This window comes from Salmo trutta, chromosome 9 (assembly GCF_901001165.1).
Source record: "Salmo trutta chromosome 9, fSalTru1.1, whole genome shotgun sequence".
Classification (NCBI taxonomy): domain Eukaryota; kingdom Metazoa; phylum Chordata; class Actinopteri; order Salmoniformes; family Salmonidae; genus Salmo; species Salmo trutta.
The window spans coordinates 39,578,792-39,597,037 of NC_042965.1; the positions used below are offsets into that span (position 1 = coordinate 39,578,792).

Consider the following 18,246-nt stretch of genomic DNA (forward strand, 5'->3'; position numbering starts at 1 on the left):
ATAGATCACATATTGCAAACAAATAATCTGAACTAAAAACTCCAAACATTTTGGAATTTCTATGTGACTTTGACAATCGCTAATCAATATCCAAAAACAGCACACATTTTCTTGTCTGTGAACCTGCACATCATCTCTCTTATGTGGCACCGATGTGATGGTTTATAGCAGCGGAAACGGCGTTGCAGTAGTCTAGTGCTGCGGTAATAATGACAAATGAACCTGGGCAGTTTTGCCTTTACATTGTCCTAAAAAAGTGAATCGGGACCACGGAATTGAAACGAACCGAACTCAGACCACCCCTCGATATGGTCTCACTTCGGGGGCTCTTTCGAGGGGTTTGAGTTGTTTTGGAGTGTTCACAATGCACCCCCCCCAATAAATATATATATATGCGAACCGCACTGAGTTCACCAAAATTGTCTGAAAGGAACCAAGTATGAAAACACCCTTAGTTGCTTTTGGGAAACCGGGCCCTGCTATTTCGGTGCCTGCGGTAAGAAATGAGAAAGTTGTCTAAAGTTGCCATCCCACTCCAGCCTGGCAGGAGGCGGTCATGCGCCATAACGCTGTAGCCAAATAGGTTTAACACTAGTTACCAGAGCCACAAAGTCAATGTTGGCTATAATCACAAACATGCAATGAAACAAACATGTGCTTTTTGGTCATAATTTAAGGATAAGCATAAGGTTAGCAGTGTGTTCAGGTTAGGGTTAAAAACCACATTTTAGGAAGAGAAATTGAAAGAATAGACTGGGTTTATGACTTTTTGGCTGTGGTAAACCGCTAAAACAGGCATGAGTAGAAGGTTCCCGAACAGACATAAACAATCAAGTTTATAACAAGATCAGCAGCACTGAAAGGCGAAAAAAAATGCAGAGATTATCCATTAAAAAACGATGTATTTATCAATTCATACGCGACCAGAGCTATAGAATAGAGCAGAGAACGACGACATGTGTACAAGGGAGCAGATATCTGTGTAATGAGGTAATGTTTGCTACGCCAGCTAGCTATGTTTTGAAATCATCGTGTAGCAGCTAACGTTAGCTAGCAGGATTATAGCCGCTAAATAGATGGCCGAAAATGGGAGATTTACTTTTGGCAGAATATTGAATCAAATATAATTGGAACTTAACGTTACTGTTTGTTTAGTTAGTTCGTCCTTATGCTGTTGGACATTTTTCACATTTTAAGACAAAAAATATCGACAGGAAAGTAAACTTAGTTACCGACTTTTAAAGGTGGATTTTTGGGGGGGTGGGGGATTTAGTATTGTAATTTCAGAAAATGTCCATAATATCTTCAGTAATAGTGGAATAATAGTGTTAAACAAGTATTAAGTTACTTACAGTGTTGTGATATTCGCCTAGTCATTTCCTAAGATTCAACACTGTTCGCTCAATTTTAAGTTTATATGAGAAAACTATCACTGAATAGTGAAGGGAATCATTGTAACATATATAAATAGCTGAGAAATATCTTTTCATTAACAAAAATATATAATATTTACTGCAGTTTGAAGTTGGTGGAACAAAACCGAAAGTAAGATTTGTTTTGAATGACTTGTGCTTTTACTTTCGGTTTTGTTCCACTTTCTTCAAACAGCTGGAAAAACAATATTTGTTGTTATTAGAAAGATATTTAGATGGTATAATGACCCCCCCCCCCTTACACTATTCAACGCTTATTTTCTCACATAAACTGAAATTGAGTGAACAAAGTGAGGAGACCTGTTTTGACATGGATGCTGCACCGGTGGGAGAAATCAATAGGCGAATATCACAACACTGGTGGTTAAGTAATACTGTGAAACACTATTATTTCACTATTGCTGCAGATGTATGGACATTTTCTGAAATTACAATGTCCCCCCCCCAAAAAAAAAATATAACACCTTTAAATATACGGGTGTTGTTTATCAGCCGAATCATGCAGACACGATGCAATAACAGATATGGCCTTCTCTCATTTTCAGCACCTGGGAAACTCTCGCTGTCTGAGAACTCGGTCTGCACCAAATGACACATTTAAGCCTGTGATCTCGTGGAGTGCCCTGTGTTCATCAAAGGTAAATGTACTTACTAATTGGCAGAGTAAGATTCAACATTTGTAACAGACAAGGGACATTCCTTTTTTAAGATTTTTATGTAAATGTGAGTGGCATTGCTTACACTTTGAAGGCCTCGCCACATTTCGTGACTAGGGAGAAGCCAGCCAGGTGTATATCACCTTGGGTAGTGGTCATCAACTCTGGTCCTGGAGAGCAACAGGGTGAGTGGGCTTTTTGTTCCCGCCAGCGCTAATAACACACGATTAAACAAACTAATCATCAAGCCAGTGGTTGAACAGATGTTGGTAATGCTGGGCAGGAACAAAACCCTGCACACGCCGTGCAAGATCCAGTACCAGGGTTGTGACTGCCAGCTGTCTGGTGGTCTAGGATAGTTTCCTAGACCACCAGCATTCATTTTTTATCAGATTTGCCACAGATTTTTACTATACAATGCAATGATATCCCTATCTGTGTATTTCTGTCACAGTGGCTTGATAGCAGATCTGGGGGACAACAGAGGAGAGTCCTACATGTCACTTCACCAGTACATACAGAGGAAAACGCTGTTCAAATAAGGTAAAGGTACTATTGGAGACTAGAGGAGTGCTAGCAAAGTGTACTATCACCATCGATGAGATATCTCATTTAATCTCTTGCGAAGCTCCTCATGGCAACAGGAAGGATTTTGTAACTGCAGTATTAATCTCTACTACAATATGTAGGCCTACAGTAGGCTATATTCTATTTCACTCACTTTGTGGATGGGTTAACTCACTTTGTGGATGGGTTAACTCACTTTGTGGATGGGTTAACTCACTTTGTGGATGGGCTAACTCACTTTGTGGATGGGCTAACTCACTTTGTGGATGGGCTAACTCACTTTGTGGATGGGCTAACTCACTTTGTCAGTGGACATTCGGTTCTCATGTCAAATGCAGTTCATATCAAATTCAGCCTCTGTGGTTGTTGACCCTCATTTTGAACCAGTGTGTTTATCCCTCTCCAGTGAGATCAGCGAGGCAGCCTATGAGAAGCTGGCAGATGAGACTCTGGATTCGTTGGCTGACTACTTTGAGGATCTGATGGATGGACCACTAGCAGGGCCGGAGTTTGATGTTCTATTCTCTGTAAGTACACATCACGTTGTCTTCTTCTTCTGTCTGTACACATCACGTTGTCTTCTTCTGTCTGTACACATCACGTTGTCTTCTTCTTCTGTCTGTACACATCACGTTGTCTTCTTCTTCTGTCTGTACACATCACGTTGTCTTCTTCTTCTGTCTGTACACATCACGTTGTCTTCTTCTTCTGTCTGTACACATCACGTTGTCTTCTTCTTCTGTCTGTACACATCACGTTGTCTTCTTCTCTAAGTAGTAGGCTTCTGATTGTATACTAATTGTAAGATCATCTACTAAATGACAAATGGTCAGAGTATGACATTGTCTTCTCTGTAAGTCCAGGGAAATACTGTACTGTACATACTGTACCAGTTTCTGTTTCTGTACTCCTCTCTTTTGTCCACTAGGGGTAGCTGTTGACTCACATGTCATTCCATTGGAAGTTTGACAATCCTATTTGCAGCATTTATCCTGAGTTCTTCATCAGAAAATAATATTTGTGGATGATGAGTTGTCCTGGGTCTGTGTGTCTAGTTGTGGATGAGGAGTCGTCCTGGGTCTGTGTGTCTAGTTGTGGATGATGAGTCGTCCTGGGTCTGTGTGTCTAGTTGTGGATGACGAGTCGTCCTGGGTCTGTGTGTCTAGTTGTGGATGACGAGTCGTCCTGGGTCTGTGTGTCTAGTTGTGGATGACGAGTCGTCCTCGGTCTGTGTGTCTAGTTGTGGATGACGAGTCGTCCTCGGTCTGTGTGTCTAGTTGTGGATGACGAGTCGTCCTCGGTCTGTGTGTCTAGTTGTGGATGACGAGTCGTCCTGGGTCTGTGTGTCTAGTTGTGGATGACGAGTCGTCCTCGGTCTGTGTGTCTAGTTGTGGATGATGAGTCGTCCTGGGTCTGTGTGTCTAGTTGTGGATGACGAGTCGTCCTGGGTCTGTGTGTCTAGTTGTGGTTGATGAGTCGTCCTGGGTCTGTGTGTCTAGTTGTGGATGACGAGTCGTCCTGGGTCTGTGTGTCTAGTTGTGGATGAGGAGTGTATGTCTGTTAGGGATCCATGAGTCATTAGAGCTGTAGGATAGGATGGCGATGGTGCTGTTACGTGCAGGCCAATTACTTCCTGAGGGCAAAGGTCACGGGAGGAAATAATGATTGTAGTGTCCTCAAATCATCAGACATGCCCAGGGCACTAAACACCACGTCAATACACTGATGGCTGTGTGTGTGTGTGTGTGTGTGTGTGTGTGTGTGTCCATGAGAGTAAATTGTTCTGACATTATGGGGGAAAAAAGTGTGTCCATGGTGATAATGAGCTGACCTCTTGACCTGGGTCAGTGCTGTACCAGACAGCTAGAGGATGTATTGATGCCCAGAGAACTGTCTGGCTGGCAGACTGCTGATGTGTGTTTGTCGACATCACTGCTTCTAGGGGACATCTTGCCTCTACCAGTACAGTTTATGAATCCAGTGTGTTATAAAGACAAGACAAGCGTTTCCAATATGTGAGGTAACGAGGTCGATGGAATTCGACCAAAACAGTCGTCACCCACTTGTCCCCCCGGTGGGGTAATAGATCTCGAATCTCCTCATTGACGGACATCAAAATTAGCCTACATTTAGGCTATTGTATATACGTATACTTAACACTATGTTGGGATAAAACCGGAGTATAATGCTGTATAGATGTCAACCCCAATACATGTTCATGTTTTCGTCACCAATCAACTGCATTAGTTAAAAATGACTGACAACCACCATCTATTTCTGTATGCTAGCTACACTACCAGCTTATACGAATGGGAGTTAGCATTTACCAGACATTTTTCTAAACCCCAAAATTACATTTTCTAAATATTATGCAGCAAAAACAGCCACATACTGTATATCAATGTAAAATACCAAATAATACATGCAGAGCAGAATAAGGCCGATACCCTCTAATTAATTATCAAAATCCAAAAAAGAGCCGTTCAATTCTACAACCACCTAAAAGGAAGCGATTCCTAAACCTTCCATAACAAAGCCATCACCTACAGAGCAGGTAGCCTAGTGGTTAGAGCGTTGGGCCAGTAACCGACATGTCGAATCCCCGAGCTGACAAGGTAAAGATCTGTCGTTCTGCCCCCTGAGCAAGGCAGTTAACCCACTGTTCCCCAGGCGCCGAAGACGTGGATGTTGATTATGGCAGCCCCCCGCACCTCCGATTCAGAGGGGTTGGGTTAAATGCGGAAGACACATTTCAGTTGAATGCATTCAGTTGTACAACTGACTAGGTATCCACCTTTCCCTTACAGAGAAATTAACCTGGAGAAGAGTCCCCTAAGCAAGCTGGTCCTGGGGCTCTGTTCATGAACACAAACAGAGCCCCAGGACAGCAACACAATTAGACCCAACCAAATAATGAGAGAAAAATATATAATTACTTAACACATTAGAAATAATTTTCCAAAAACATAGAAAACTGGAATCCTATTTGGCCCTAAACAGAGTACACAGTGGCAGAATACCTGACCACTGTGACTGACTCAACATTCAGGAAAGCTATGTACAGTGAGCCTTGCTATTGAGAGAGCCCGCCATAGGTAGACCCATCTCTCGAGAGAAGACAGGCTATGTGCACACTGCCCACAAAATGAGGTGGAAACTGAGCTGCACTTCCTGCCAAATGTATGACCATATTCGAGACGCATATTTCTCTCAGATTACACAGACCCACAATTTGAAAACAAATCAAATTTTGATAAACTTCCATATCTATTAGGTGAAATACCACAGTGTGCCATCCCAGCAGCAAGATTTGTAACCTGTTGCCACAAGAAAAGGGCAACCAGTAAAGAACAAGCACCATTGTAAATACAATCCATATTTACAGTGCAATCAGAAAGCATTCAGACCCCTTGACTTTTTCCACATTTTGTTACGTTACAGCCTTATTCTAAAATGGATTAAATCGCCCTCCCCCACCCTCAATCTACACACATAATGACAAAGCAAAAACAGGTTTTTAGACATTTTTGCAAATGTATATAAAAATTATATATATATAACATTTCCATAAGTATTTTACTCAGTACTTTATTGAAGCACCTTTGACAGCAATTACAGCCTTGAGTCTTCTCGGGTATGACGCTACAAGCTTGGCACATCTGTATTTGGGGAGTTTCTCCCATTATTCTCTGCAGATCCTCTCAAGCTCTGTCAGGTTGGATGGGGAGTGTCGCTGCACAGCTATTTTCAGGTTTCTCCAGAGATGTTTGATCGGGTTCAAGTCCAGGCTCTGGCTGGGCCACTCAAGGACATTCAGAAACTTGTCCCGAAGCCACTTCTGTGTTGTCTTTGCTGTGTGCTTAGGTTCGTTGACTTGTTGGAAGGTGAACCTTCGCCCCAGTCTGAGGTCCTGAGCGCTCTGGAGCAGGTTTTCATCAAGGATCTCTCTCTGTACTTTGCTCTGTTCATCTTTCCCTCGATCCTGACTAGTCTCCCAGTCCCTGTCGCTGAAAAACATCCCCACAGCATGATGCTGCCACCAACATGCTTCACTGTAGGGATGGTGCCAGGTTTCCTCCAGATGTGACACTTTGTATTTAGGCCAAAGAGTTCAATCTTGGTTTCATCAGACCAGAGAATCTTGTTTCTCACAGTCAGTCCTTTAGGTGCCTTTTGGCAAACTCTAAGCGGGCTGTCGTGCCTTTTAGTGAGGAGTGGCTTCCTTCTGGCCTCAATCATAAAGGCCTGATTGGTGGAGTGCTGCAGAGATGGGAGAACCTTCCAGAAGGACGAACATCTCCACTGAGGAGCTCTGTCAGAGTTACCATCGGGTTGTTGGTAACTTCCCTGACCAAGGCCCTTCTCCACTGATTGCTCAGTTTGGCCATGCAGCCCGCTCTAGGAGGAGTCTGGTGGTTCCAAACTTCTTCCATTTAAGAATGATGGAGGCCACTGTGTTCTTGGGGACCTTCAATGCTGCAGAAATGTTTTGATACCCTTCACCAGATCTGTGCCTCGACACGATCCTGTCTCAGAGCTCTACGGACAATTCCTTCGACCTCATGGCTTGGTTTTTGCTCTGACGTGCACTGTCAACTGTTTGACCTTATATAGACAGGTGTGTCTTTCCAAATCATATCCAATCAATTGAATTTACCACAGGTGGACACCAATCAAGTTGTAGAAACATCAAGGATGATGAATGGAAACAGGATGCACCTGAGCTCAATTTACAGTCACAAAGTAAATGGTCTGAACTTATGAATTTGCAAAGATAACATATATTCGCTTTGTCATTATGGGGTATTGTGTGTTTTTTTTTTAATACATTTTAGAATAAGGCTGTAACATAACAATGTGGACAAGGGGTCTGAATACTTTCCGAATGCCCTGTATGTAGATTTATTTGTCCTTTTGTACATAGCCACTTTTGTGAGTGTAATGTTTACTGTTAAGTTTTGTTGATCTATTTCACTTGGGGAGGGGGGTGTATAAGCTCTGGAGAGGACAAACACAGCTGTGGGACTGACAGGCATGCCAGTCCAGTGTGTGACAATGTAGACATTGAGCTGGTTAGGAGGAGACAGGTTATTCACTCCCAGTCTCCTCCTAACACCAGCTCACTGGCTACGTTGTCACACACTGGACTGCATGCCTGTCAGTCCCACAGCTGTGTTTGTTGGTACTGTTAGATTTCCTCTGGGTTAAATTCTCCACAAATATCTATAGTCCTCTTTCTTTCTCACTCTCTCATTCCGTCCTCCGTAGCTCTCTCTCTCTCTCTCATGTGAGGAGGTGATTTAATAGTATGATTTTCAATTACCATTTGAACATTTTTATAAAATCCAACAATTTGTTTGGGTTGGGGGTACCCAGGTTCTGTGGGAGTGCGGGCTATACCACTGCTTTTAACTAAATATTAGTTAAGTATAACTCTATAAATTATATCCAGCTCAGGGCTCCAGCCATGCATTGGTTTGAGAAATTTCTAGCTAAGTGGCTAGATGTCAATATCAAGCATCTTGGTTACAGCAGAGCCCTTCTAGCCTGAGTACCAGTCTCTTTAGTTAACGTTCCACTGCTTGTCGTGTTGGTTACAGCAGAGCCCTTCTAGCCTGAGTACCAGTCTCTTTAGTTAACGTTCCACTGCTTGTCGTCTTGGTTACAGCAGAGCCATTCTAGCCTGAGTACCAGTCTCTTTAGTTAACATTCCACTGCTTGTCGTCTTGGTTACAGCAGAGCCATTCTAGCCTGAGTACCAGTCTCGTTAGTTAACATTCCACTGCTTGTCATGTACCAAAGAGACTAGCCTCTCTGCCATCTTCAAATATGAACATTTTATCATTAATGACCTTGAGAAGTTGATCTTGATTCGATAACCCTCACAGCTATCCTCCAATCATAACGATTATCTAGAGACATGCAATCCCCTCCTGGATCAAGGTCCCTGTTGCCAATAGGTTGGTACGTAGAAAGAAACAAAACCCTCGTACTGAGTGTACACACAAAACCCTCGTACTGAGTGTACACACAAAACCCTCGTACTGAGTGTACACACAAAACCCTCGTACTGAGTGTACACACACAACCCTCGTACTGAGTGTACACACACAACCCTCGTACTGAGTGTACACACACAACCCTCGTACTGAGTGTACACACACAACCCTCGTACACAACCCTCGTACACACTCAGTACGAGTGAATTTAATAATTTAAAAAAATCCTTAACATTTTAAAAAGTTAAAAATTTTATGTAAAACAATACTAAATATAGTCACGTCACCAAATAATTGATTAAAACACACTGTTTTGCAATGAAGGTCTACAGTAGCCTCAACAGCACTCTGTAGGGTAGCACCATGGTGTAGCCAGAGGACAGCTAGCTTCTGTCCTCCTCTGGGTACATAGGCTGGAGGGCGTCCTCTGGAAGTTGTCATAATTACAGTCTATCAGAGCTCTTGCAGCATGAACTAACATGTTGTCCACCCAATCAAAGGATCAGAGAATTAATCTAGTACTGAAAGCATAAGCTACAACTAGCTAGCATTGTGTAACTGCTTACTGACTGTACACTAACGTTACTGCATGATTGTAGCGGGTTTAGTAACATGTTAATACTCAGCATAGCTAATAGAACTATGTTACTTCAGCTAAAAAAGTGACAATGTAAGCTGGTCACATACAGCTGATGTATTGTGCATTTGAAGTCCAGAAGGGAAGAGAAGGACTACAACGTGGCTGTTATGAGAGTGAACTGTTTACTTGTGATCAGGGGTGTATTCATTCCGCCGATTCTGTTGGGGGGGGGGCATTACATAAACGGAACAAAACCGGGATAAACATACCTGGATTTGTCCAAAAGAAACTCTCGTTTCCAACTTTTGGACTACTGATTACACCCTATATCAGCTAGATGCAGGCAAGAGTGTGCAAGGCACTGTTGAATGTCACTGTCTGTCACCTCATATGTCTCTCAAACTGTGTTTACCTACGTTGTCAACTTTCATTCATAGGCCAGGTTGTAGCGACCTCATGATGGGTACAGGGAAAATTCTAGTATCATGTAGTAGCCTAAACCTATCGATGTTACATTGAACTGAGTGAATGGAATATGAATGACAGTCATCCAATATGCTGTAATAGAAATAAGGTCATGCTCATGAAAAAAATGGTCCTCCCTCGTCTTAAACGACACTGACCGCCACTGATGTCATGCAGCACTTGAATTCAATTACTGTAGATGGTGTGTTTGACTAGGAGGACATCACAAGGCTGTTCATCTCATCCTTGAAAGAGGAGGCCATTTGAGGGGCTTACAGTACAATATCCCTGACATGTCACTATGGAATCCTCAACAGCCCATTCTGGAATCCTCTCTCATTGAATCCTTCATGCTCCATTATAGAATGCAGTCCACCACCCTCTCTGTAACGCCTATAGAAATAGGATTATTTCTACCATGACAACCCAGACACACAACATTCTGTTTAATCTCCTTAATGAGTGGGACATATTCATTAACGGCTGTTAATGAGCCAATAGTGCAGCGCTGCAGCCTAGAGGTCAACTCTGGCGAGAGGAGAGGAGAGGAGAGGAGAGGAGAGGATTTTGAAAGAGGAAATGAGAGGAGAGGAGAGGATTTTGAAAGAGGAAATGAGAGGAGGGTGAGAAGAATGTAGAGGAATGGAAAAATGATATATTTTAGAGGAAGAGCAGAGTAGTGGTGAAGGGAGGAAATGAAGAGGAGGGAGAGGACATGGAAAAATGATATATTTTAGAGGAAGAGCAGAGTAGTGGTGAAGGGAGGAAATGAAGAGGAGGGAGAGGACATGGAAAAATGATATATTTTAGAGGAAGAGCAGAGTAGTGGTGAAGGGAGGAGATGGAGAGGAGGGAGAGGACATGGAAAAATGATATATTTTAGAGGAAGAGCAGAGTAGTGGTGAAGGGAGGAGATGGAGAGGACATGGAAGAGAGGGTTGTGGCTGGGCAAATCCCATCAAACAGCAGTGGCATTCATTTAAAGAAATATAACCTAATTTAATCAGTGAGGCTGGTGGTGTGTGTGTGTGTGTGTGTGTGTGTGTGTGTGTGTGTGTAGAGCAGTTACTGGAATTCCTGTGATTATTTCAGGATTTGTAGCGTTCAGACGCTGTCCTGGCAGGCTGCCGCCGTGTTAGATATACAGCAGTAACACCGCTGTCCTATCTGCCAGCCACGCTCTGCTCTGCATCCTGTCTGGCTGAATAACCAATATGTACATGCTGCTATAGTAGGTAGACTCAACAAGCTTATTTTTTTTTTTTTGTACTTTAACAGTGGTCAGGTATCTGAGGGATGACTTGTCTTATAGACTATCGTCCTGTCCAGGGGGTGTACAGTACTTGTACATCAAGTTGCCTCATGCCACAGAATCAGCAGGAGATAGGCTCCTGCCCTATGGATCATTCTAGATCAGACAAGGCTTACTTGTCTTTTAGAATAAGTTAGAGAAAGAATGAGTCATAGACATTAAGTCAAATTCAACAGTTGATGTTTTCTTCTCTCCCTCCCTCCCTCCCTCCCTCCCTCCCTCCCTCCCTCCCTCCCTCCCTCCCTCCCTCCCTCCCTCCCTCCCTCCAGAGTGGTGTGTTGACAGTGAAGGTGGGCGGAGACCATGGGACATACGTCATCAACAAACAGACTCCTAACAAACAGATCTGGCTGTCATCTCCTACCAGGTCTGTGTTGGACAGGACGCTTATTTCTGCTGTGTACAACGCTTGATTGAATTGATTTGGTAGTAAAAATACATATACACACCCCCTCCATTACATACTTTTTATTTCATGTATTACATACATTTATCAACTTTTTATTTCATGTATTACATACATTTATAAACTTTTTATTTACACTGACAAAAAATATAAACTCAACATGTAAAGTGTTGGTCCCATGTTTCATGAGCTGGAATAAATACGTTTTTATTTTATTTAAGCTTATTTAACTATGCAAGTTGTTATTTACAATGACGGCCTACCAAAAGACCTCCTGTAGGGACGGGGGCTGGGATTTAAAATATAGGACAAAACACGCATCCTGACAAGAGACACCACTACATAAAGAGAAACGTAAGACGACAACATAGCACAGCAGCAACACATGACAATACAACAGGGCAGCAGCACAACATGGCAGCAGCACAAAACATGATACAAACATCATTGTGCTCAGACAACAGAACAAAGGGCAAGAAGGTAGAGACAACAATGCATCACGTAAAGCAGCCACAACTGTCAGTAAGAGTGTCCATGATTGTGTCTTTGAATGAAGAGATGGAGATTAAACTGTCCATTTTGAGTGTTTGTTGCAGCTCTTTCCAGTCGCTAGCTGCAGCGAACTGAAAAGAGGAGCGACCCAGGGATGTGTGTGCTCTGGGGACCTTTAACAGAATGTGACTGGCAGAATGGATGTTATATGTGGAGGATGAGGGCTGCAGTAGGTATCTCAGATAGGGGGGAGTGAGGCCTAAGAGGGTTTTATAAATAAGAATCAACCAGTGGGTCTTGCGACAGGCACACAGACCTGACCAGTTAACAGAGGAGTATAGAGTGCTGATGGCCCAATGGTAAAGAAATAAAAGATCCTAGACATTTTTCATATGCACAATAAGCTTATTTCTCTCAAATTTGTTTACTTCCCTGTTATTGAGGATTTATTATTTGCTAAGATAACCCATCCACCTGACAGGTGTGGCATATCAAGAAGCTGATTAATAAACAGCATGATCATTACACAGGTGCACCTTGTGCTGGGGACAATAAAAAGCTTGTCTAAAATGTGCAGTTTTGTCACACAACACAATGCCACAGATGTCTCAAGTTTTTAGAGAGCGTGCAATTGGCATGCTGTAATGTTCACCAGAGCTGTTGCTAGAGAGAATTGAATATTCATTTCTCTATCATAAGTGGCCTCCAACGTTGTTTTAGAGAATTTGGCAGTGCGTCCAACCGGCCTCACAACCGCAGACCACGTGTATGGCGTCGTGTGGGCGAGCTCTTGTGAACAGTTTGCAATATGGTGAGGTTATGGTATGGGCAGGCATAAGCTACGGACAACAAACACAATTGCATTTTATCGATGGGAATTTGAATGCACAGACATACCGTGACGAGATCCTGAGGCCCATTTTTTAAGGGTGACCAACAGATGCATATCTGAATGCCTAGTCATGTGAAATCCATAGATTATGGCCTAATGAATTTATTTCAATTGACTGATTTCCTTTATATGAACTGTAACTTAGCAAAATCTTTGAAATTGTAGCATGTTACGTTTTTATATTTTTGTTCAGTATAATATATTACATACATTTGATTCACTATTACATACATTTATGTACATTTGATTGAAAATAGTTCATTCATTTATGTGCTAGTAAATGTTTGACCAGTCAGTTCATAGCGATTTAGGTGTTTTTCATAGCGATTTAGGTGTTTTCAACCCTAGCCTCATAACCCCCTTTCTGTGTCCTCCAGTGGTCCGAAGCGTTATGACTGGACAGGAGAGCGCTGGGTCTACTACCACGACGGCATGAGTCTCCACCAGCTCCTCTCTAGAGAGTTCTCTATCATCTACAACATGAACCTGGACCTGACCACACTAGTACACTCCTGACCTGGGCCACGTCCCAATTCCCTATAGAGCCAAAGGTAGTGCACTATATAGGAAATAGGGTACCGCTTCAGATGTCTGTCCCAACTTGTCCATTCTCCTGCACAGCATACTACATCCATGTACTTAATCACACGTCTGAAAAATAAAAAGTAAAACCTCTTGTGTGGCCAGATTTCAAGTTAGGATTCAGCTCGGAAACAGAACCAAATGGATTTATGCATCAATACCACTTAAATACCATAACGTTCATATAAATCTGTGATATAATATAGAGGACATTAATTGTATATGTCGATGATACAGTGTTTTATTTGTGTGAATGTGTATATGAATACACACGTGAACGGATGTGTCGGTTTTGTCTAGCTGAAGAAAAGGAAAACGTCGCTACGTCATTTCAGTTGGTTACGATTACTTTCTCGTTACAGCTGAAGTTCGTTCCTGAATTCACATCCTACTTCACGTTTGGAGATTTCCTGTGTTCACTTCTAAACAATGACCATCTTATTGTGATCAAACATGTCTAATTGAGCAGTTATAACCTGTTATGATAAACCTGTTGGGACCTATTGAGAAACACCATCATTAATAAACAGCTTGTGTCTTTTTCAAATTAAGATGGCCAGTTAAACATGCTATAGACATTGTAAACAACAGACACATGCAACCACTCTTATTTCAATTGAAAATTAGTCCAAACCCAGGATTCATTATTCTGTTTCCCTCAATTTTATCCAGGATAAAAAATAAGATTTTGTTTTAATGGACGAGCTAAACACAACTAAAACCATAGAAATATGTTTACTACAATGGGGAATCCCATTCCAGTCGATGTTCTGTGATGGATGGACCGGCGGCCATATTGAGTGTTCCCATGAGTGATCTTGTCACATTGCTATGGTCTGAGGGGCATTGCTCCAGTCATTCTACCTCTATGGCTAAAACAGACGTTAGTGGGTATCTCTCTGATGTCTTATCTCTCCCAAACTAAATCTTGTGTTTGATTCACACGATAGAGCTGCACTGGTCTGGATATGTATCCACCATAGTTTCTGGAACCGTGCTGAAAGGACAATACGAAAATAAAATATCCAAGCCAGCACAGCACTGTTAAGGTCGGTCTTATAGTGTGCCTTTTCAATTAGTCCATGGACATCAGTTATTAGACTGATCAGTGGTCAGTGTCTCTGTCTGGTGATGTTCCTGGCCTACAGACTGTTTTGGAGGCATAGTAGACAGGGATTAGACTGATCAGTGGTCAGTGTCTCTGGTGATGTTCCTGGCCTACAGACTGGAGGCATAGTAGACAGGGATTACTTTGTGGGACAGATGTTTAGAGAGTCAGAGTTCTTCCTCTAAACTGTAACTCTGTCTCAGTGGTGGAGCTCTGCTCTTTTCTCTGTCACTGCTGGAAGATCTCAGTCCTGATGGGCCAACAGGCCTGTGTGGAACTGTGGATAGAAACATATTTCTAGTGGAATGTTCTGGAGGGACACATACTGTCAGAACAACAGTCACACTGTCAGACGGTTCAGATTGAAATACATCGACAGGGAGCTAGCTGAGTCAATGGTTTATGTTGAGCCAGGATAATATTTCTGCCCTTCTCCATTGTTTGAAAAGTTAAATTCTCCTCGGAATTGTCTGCGTTCACTGTGAAATTCTGTTCTGGGAGTCTCGGGTATGAATTTGTTGAAATGTATGTATCCTTTGTTTGCCATCTTTTGTTTTATAATTGAATACCTGTAAATAAGTTAAACCGTTTTTTTCAACAAACACCTGGAATAGCCAGCCAAATAGAAAAAGTAGCCAGTCAGGCCTCCCAGGGTTTGAAAAATGTTGGCGGTCAACCTATTTTGGTGGCATCTAGTTCATTCTAATGCCTTGATTCCATCTGAAATACACAGCAAAATGATTGAATACTTTATCAAATGTACCTCCCAGATTGGAATTAGTTGTGGTATTGTGTGTAGAAGGACATGACTTTACAGTTTTAATTACTGAAAATGTTTAAATTGAGTGTATTGTTAGTTGTTTTGGATATCATCTAGGCCTGTATGATAAGAACTATTTTCTAAATAAAATAACATTAAACCTTTTTAACGTTTAACCCGTCTTCTCTTGAGATGAAGATCTTATTTAGTGTTTTACTGCAAGATATGAATTGTCCCAATGTTTGATGTTTGTTCTTCAAAACAGAAAAGTATTTAAATAGCCCACGACCCAAATGATCATGAAAAATAAATGACATGTGGCTGCTATATGAAACATGCTAAAGAAAATAAATGAATATCCCAGAACAATAATAAGGCTGGATTTTGCCTCATTGTTACCACTTCGACTACATTACATGGGACGTGCAAAATTCAGCACTTTACGCTGACATTATTACAAGGAGCACATTCAGGGCTTTATGCTGACATTATTACAAGGAGCACATTCAGGCCTTTATGCTGACATTATTACAAGGAGCACATTCAGGGCTTTATGCTGACATTATTACAAGGAGCACATTCAGGGCTTTATGCTGACATTATTACAAGGAACACGTTTTAGCAGCACAAAAATACATTTTGGCACACACAGGAAGGTGTTTTTCTGATAAGAATATTGGCACAACTCCCGCCGACTGTTTTCCTTCTGCCAAATAAGGTGTGCCTGTTCACTCATCTCTGCTCTCCTGCACCTGACTTCAGTTAACCAGTTGCGCACAATGTTGACAAATATAAAGTATTTTTTCTAAAGGTTTCCGGGATGTCAGTACACTCATAACAACCTAAGCATCACAAAACTTCCATTCGATCAAATAACCCACACGTAGCAAATAAGTCATTATTTCTTTGCTAACCAAATTCAACACTGCCTCAAAACTCCTCGCTTGGGAGCGAAAATAACAACAGTTATCCCTCTCGCTTCGACCTCTTCCTCTCTGATAAAGTACAATGTACCCTGAAATATTTGCATGCCTCTCCCTTTTTCCTCCAAACATAACGATGGTCATTATGACCAAACAGTTCTATTTTTGTTTCATCAGACCAGAGGACATTTCTCCAAAAAGTATGATCTTTGTCCCCATGTGCAGTTGCAAACCGTAGTCTGGCTTTTTTATGGCGGTTTTGGAGCAGTGGCTTCTTCCTTGCTGAGCGGCCTTTCAGGTTATGTCGACATACTGTGGATATAGATAATTTTGTACCTGTTTCCTCCAGCATCTTCACAAGGTCCTTTGCTGCTGTTCTGGGTTTGATTTGCACTTTTCCCACCAAAGTACGTTAATCTCTAGGAGACAGAATGAGTCTCCTTCCTGAGCGCTATGACAGCTGCGTGGTCCCATGGTGTTTATACTTGCGTACTATTGTTTGTACAGATGAACGTGGTATCTTCAGGTGTTTGGAAATTGCTCCCAAGGATGAACCAGACTTGTGGAGGTCTACAATTTTGTTTCTTGGCTGATTTCTTTTGATTTTCCCATGATTTCAAGCAAAGAGGCACTGAGTTTGAAGGTCGGCCTTGAAATACATCCACAGGTATACCTCCAATTGACTCAAATTATGTCAATTAGCCTATCAGAGGCTTCTAAAACCATGATGGAATTTTCTGGAATTTTCCAAGCTGTTTAAAGGCACAGTCAACTTTATGTATGTAAACTTCTGACCCACTGGAATTGTGATACAGTGAATTATAAATGAAATAATCTGTCTGTAAACAATTGTTGGAAAAAGTACTTGTCTCATGTTCAAAGTAGATGTCCTAACCGACTTGCCAAAACTATAGTTTGTTAACAAGAAATTTGTGGAGTGGTTGAAAAACGAGTTTTAATGACTCCAACCTAAGTGTATGTAAACTTCCGACTTCAACTATATAACACAAAATACATGTGTACATATGCGTATAGTGGGTATGTGATAAGGGAGTAATTGGTTTAAAGGTAAATGATTAAAGAATCCAACCCTGAAACGTAACTAATTAATATTTAGTTAGTTATGTAGCATGTATAATGAATAATTAAAGTACTAAACGTAAGTCCCATAAGGTCTAGTAGAGATCCGGGAGGAAGAGAAATGTGTGTGTGTATTAGTGTGCCTAAGAAAATACCGAGAACACTTAGACTGTGTTTGACCAGACCTAGCGAGGAACTTTGAGAAACTTATGAGGAGAAAGGGAGTAACTCTCAAGGTCCCTCTAATCTCGGGGGAATGGAATGGACAGCGCTGGGTAGTGATACACAGTGGTGAGAACTCCGGGGAGGGATACATCCCACCTACTGTTCGTGTGTATGTATGTGTGTAGGACATCTACTGTTTGTGTGGAGGTATGTGCGTAAGTAGGGGGGTGAGCATAAAATGAATGTCTTTGTATAATGGACTTCAGAACATTCTCTGGGTAAACTGTACAGACCTTTTGCAGAAGCTGAGTCTTTGCCTAATTATTATTAACCCAGTGTCTTACAAACCTTGGGGATTAGTCAAAGCTTATTGATTGTTAGTTATTATCATTGGGATAGAAAATTCTTCTGACAGTATGTTATTGTGTGTTTGTATGCATGTGTCTGTTCCTATGTTTGTGTTGCTTCACAGTCCCCGCTGTTCTATAAGGTGTTTTTTTATCTGTTTTTTAAATCTAATTTTACTGCTTGCATCAGTTACTTGATGTGGAATAGAGTTCCATGTTGTCATGGCTCTATGTAGTACTGTGCGCCTCCCATTGTCTGTTCTGGACTTGGGGACTGTGAAGAGACCTCTGGTGGCATGTCTTGTGGGGTATAAATGGGTGTCCGAGCTGTGTGCCATTAGTTCAAACAGACAGCTCGGTGCATTCAACATGTCAATACCTCTCACAAATACAAGTAGTGATAAAGTCAATCTCTCCTCCACTGTGAGCCAGGAGAAATGTACATGCATATTATTCATGTTAGCTCTCTGTGAACATCC

General features: G+C 41.8%; 1 protein-coding gene across 1 annotated transcript; it reads left to right on the forward strand.

Moving 5' to 3' along the window:
* The first annotated feature begins 617 nt into the window (after window positions 1-617).
* fxn (frataxin) lies at window positions 618-15,428 on the forward strand. The gene is made up of 6 exons (XM_029763666.1): window positions 618-990; window positions 1,979-2,071; window positions 2,544-2,632; window positions 3,063-3,183; window positions 11,282-11,379; window positions 13,180-15,428. The coding sequence occupies exons 1-6, from the start codon at window positions 874-876 to the stop codon at window positions 13,316-13,318; spliced, it is 657 nt and encodes a 218-aa protein (XP_029619526.1). The 5' UTR covers window positions 618-873; the 3' UTR covers window positions 13,319-15,428.
* Window positions 15,429-18,246: the final 2,818 nt, after the last annotated feature.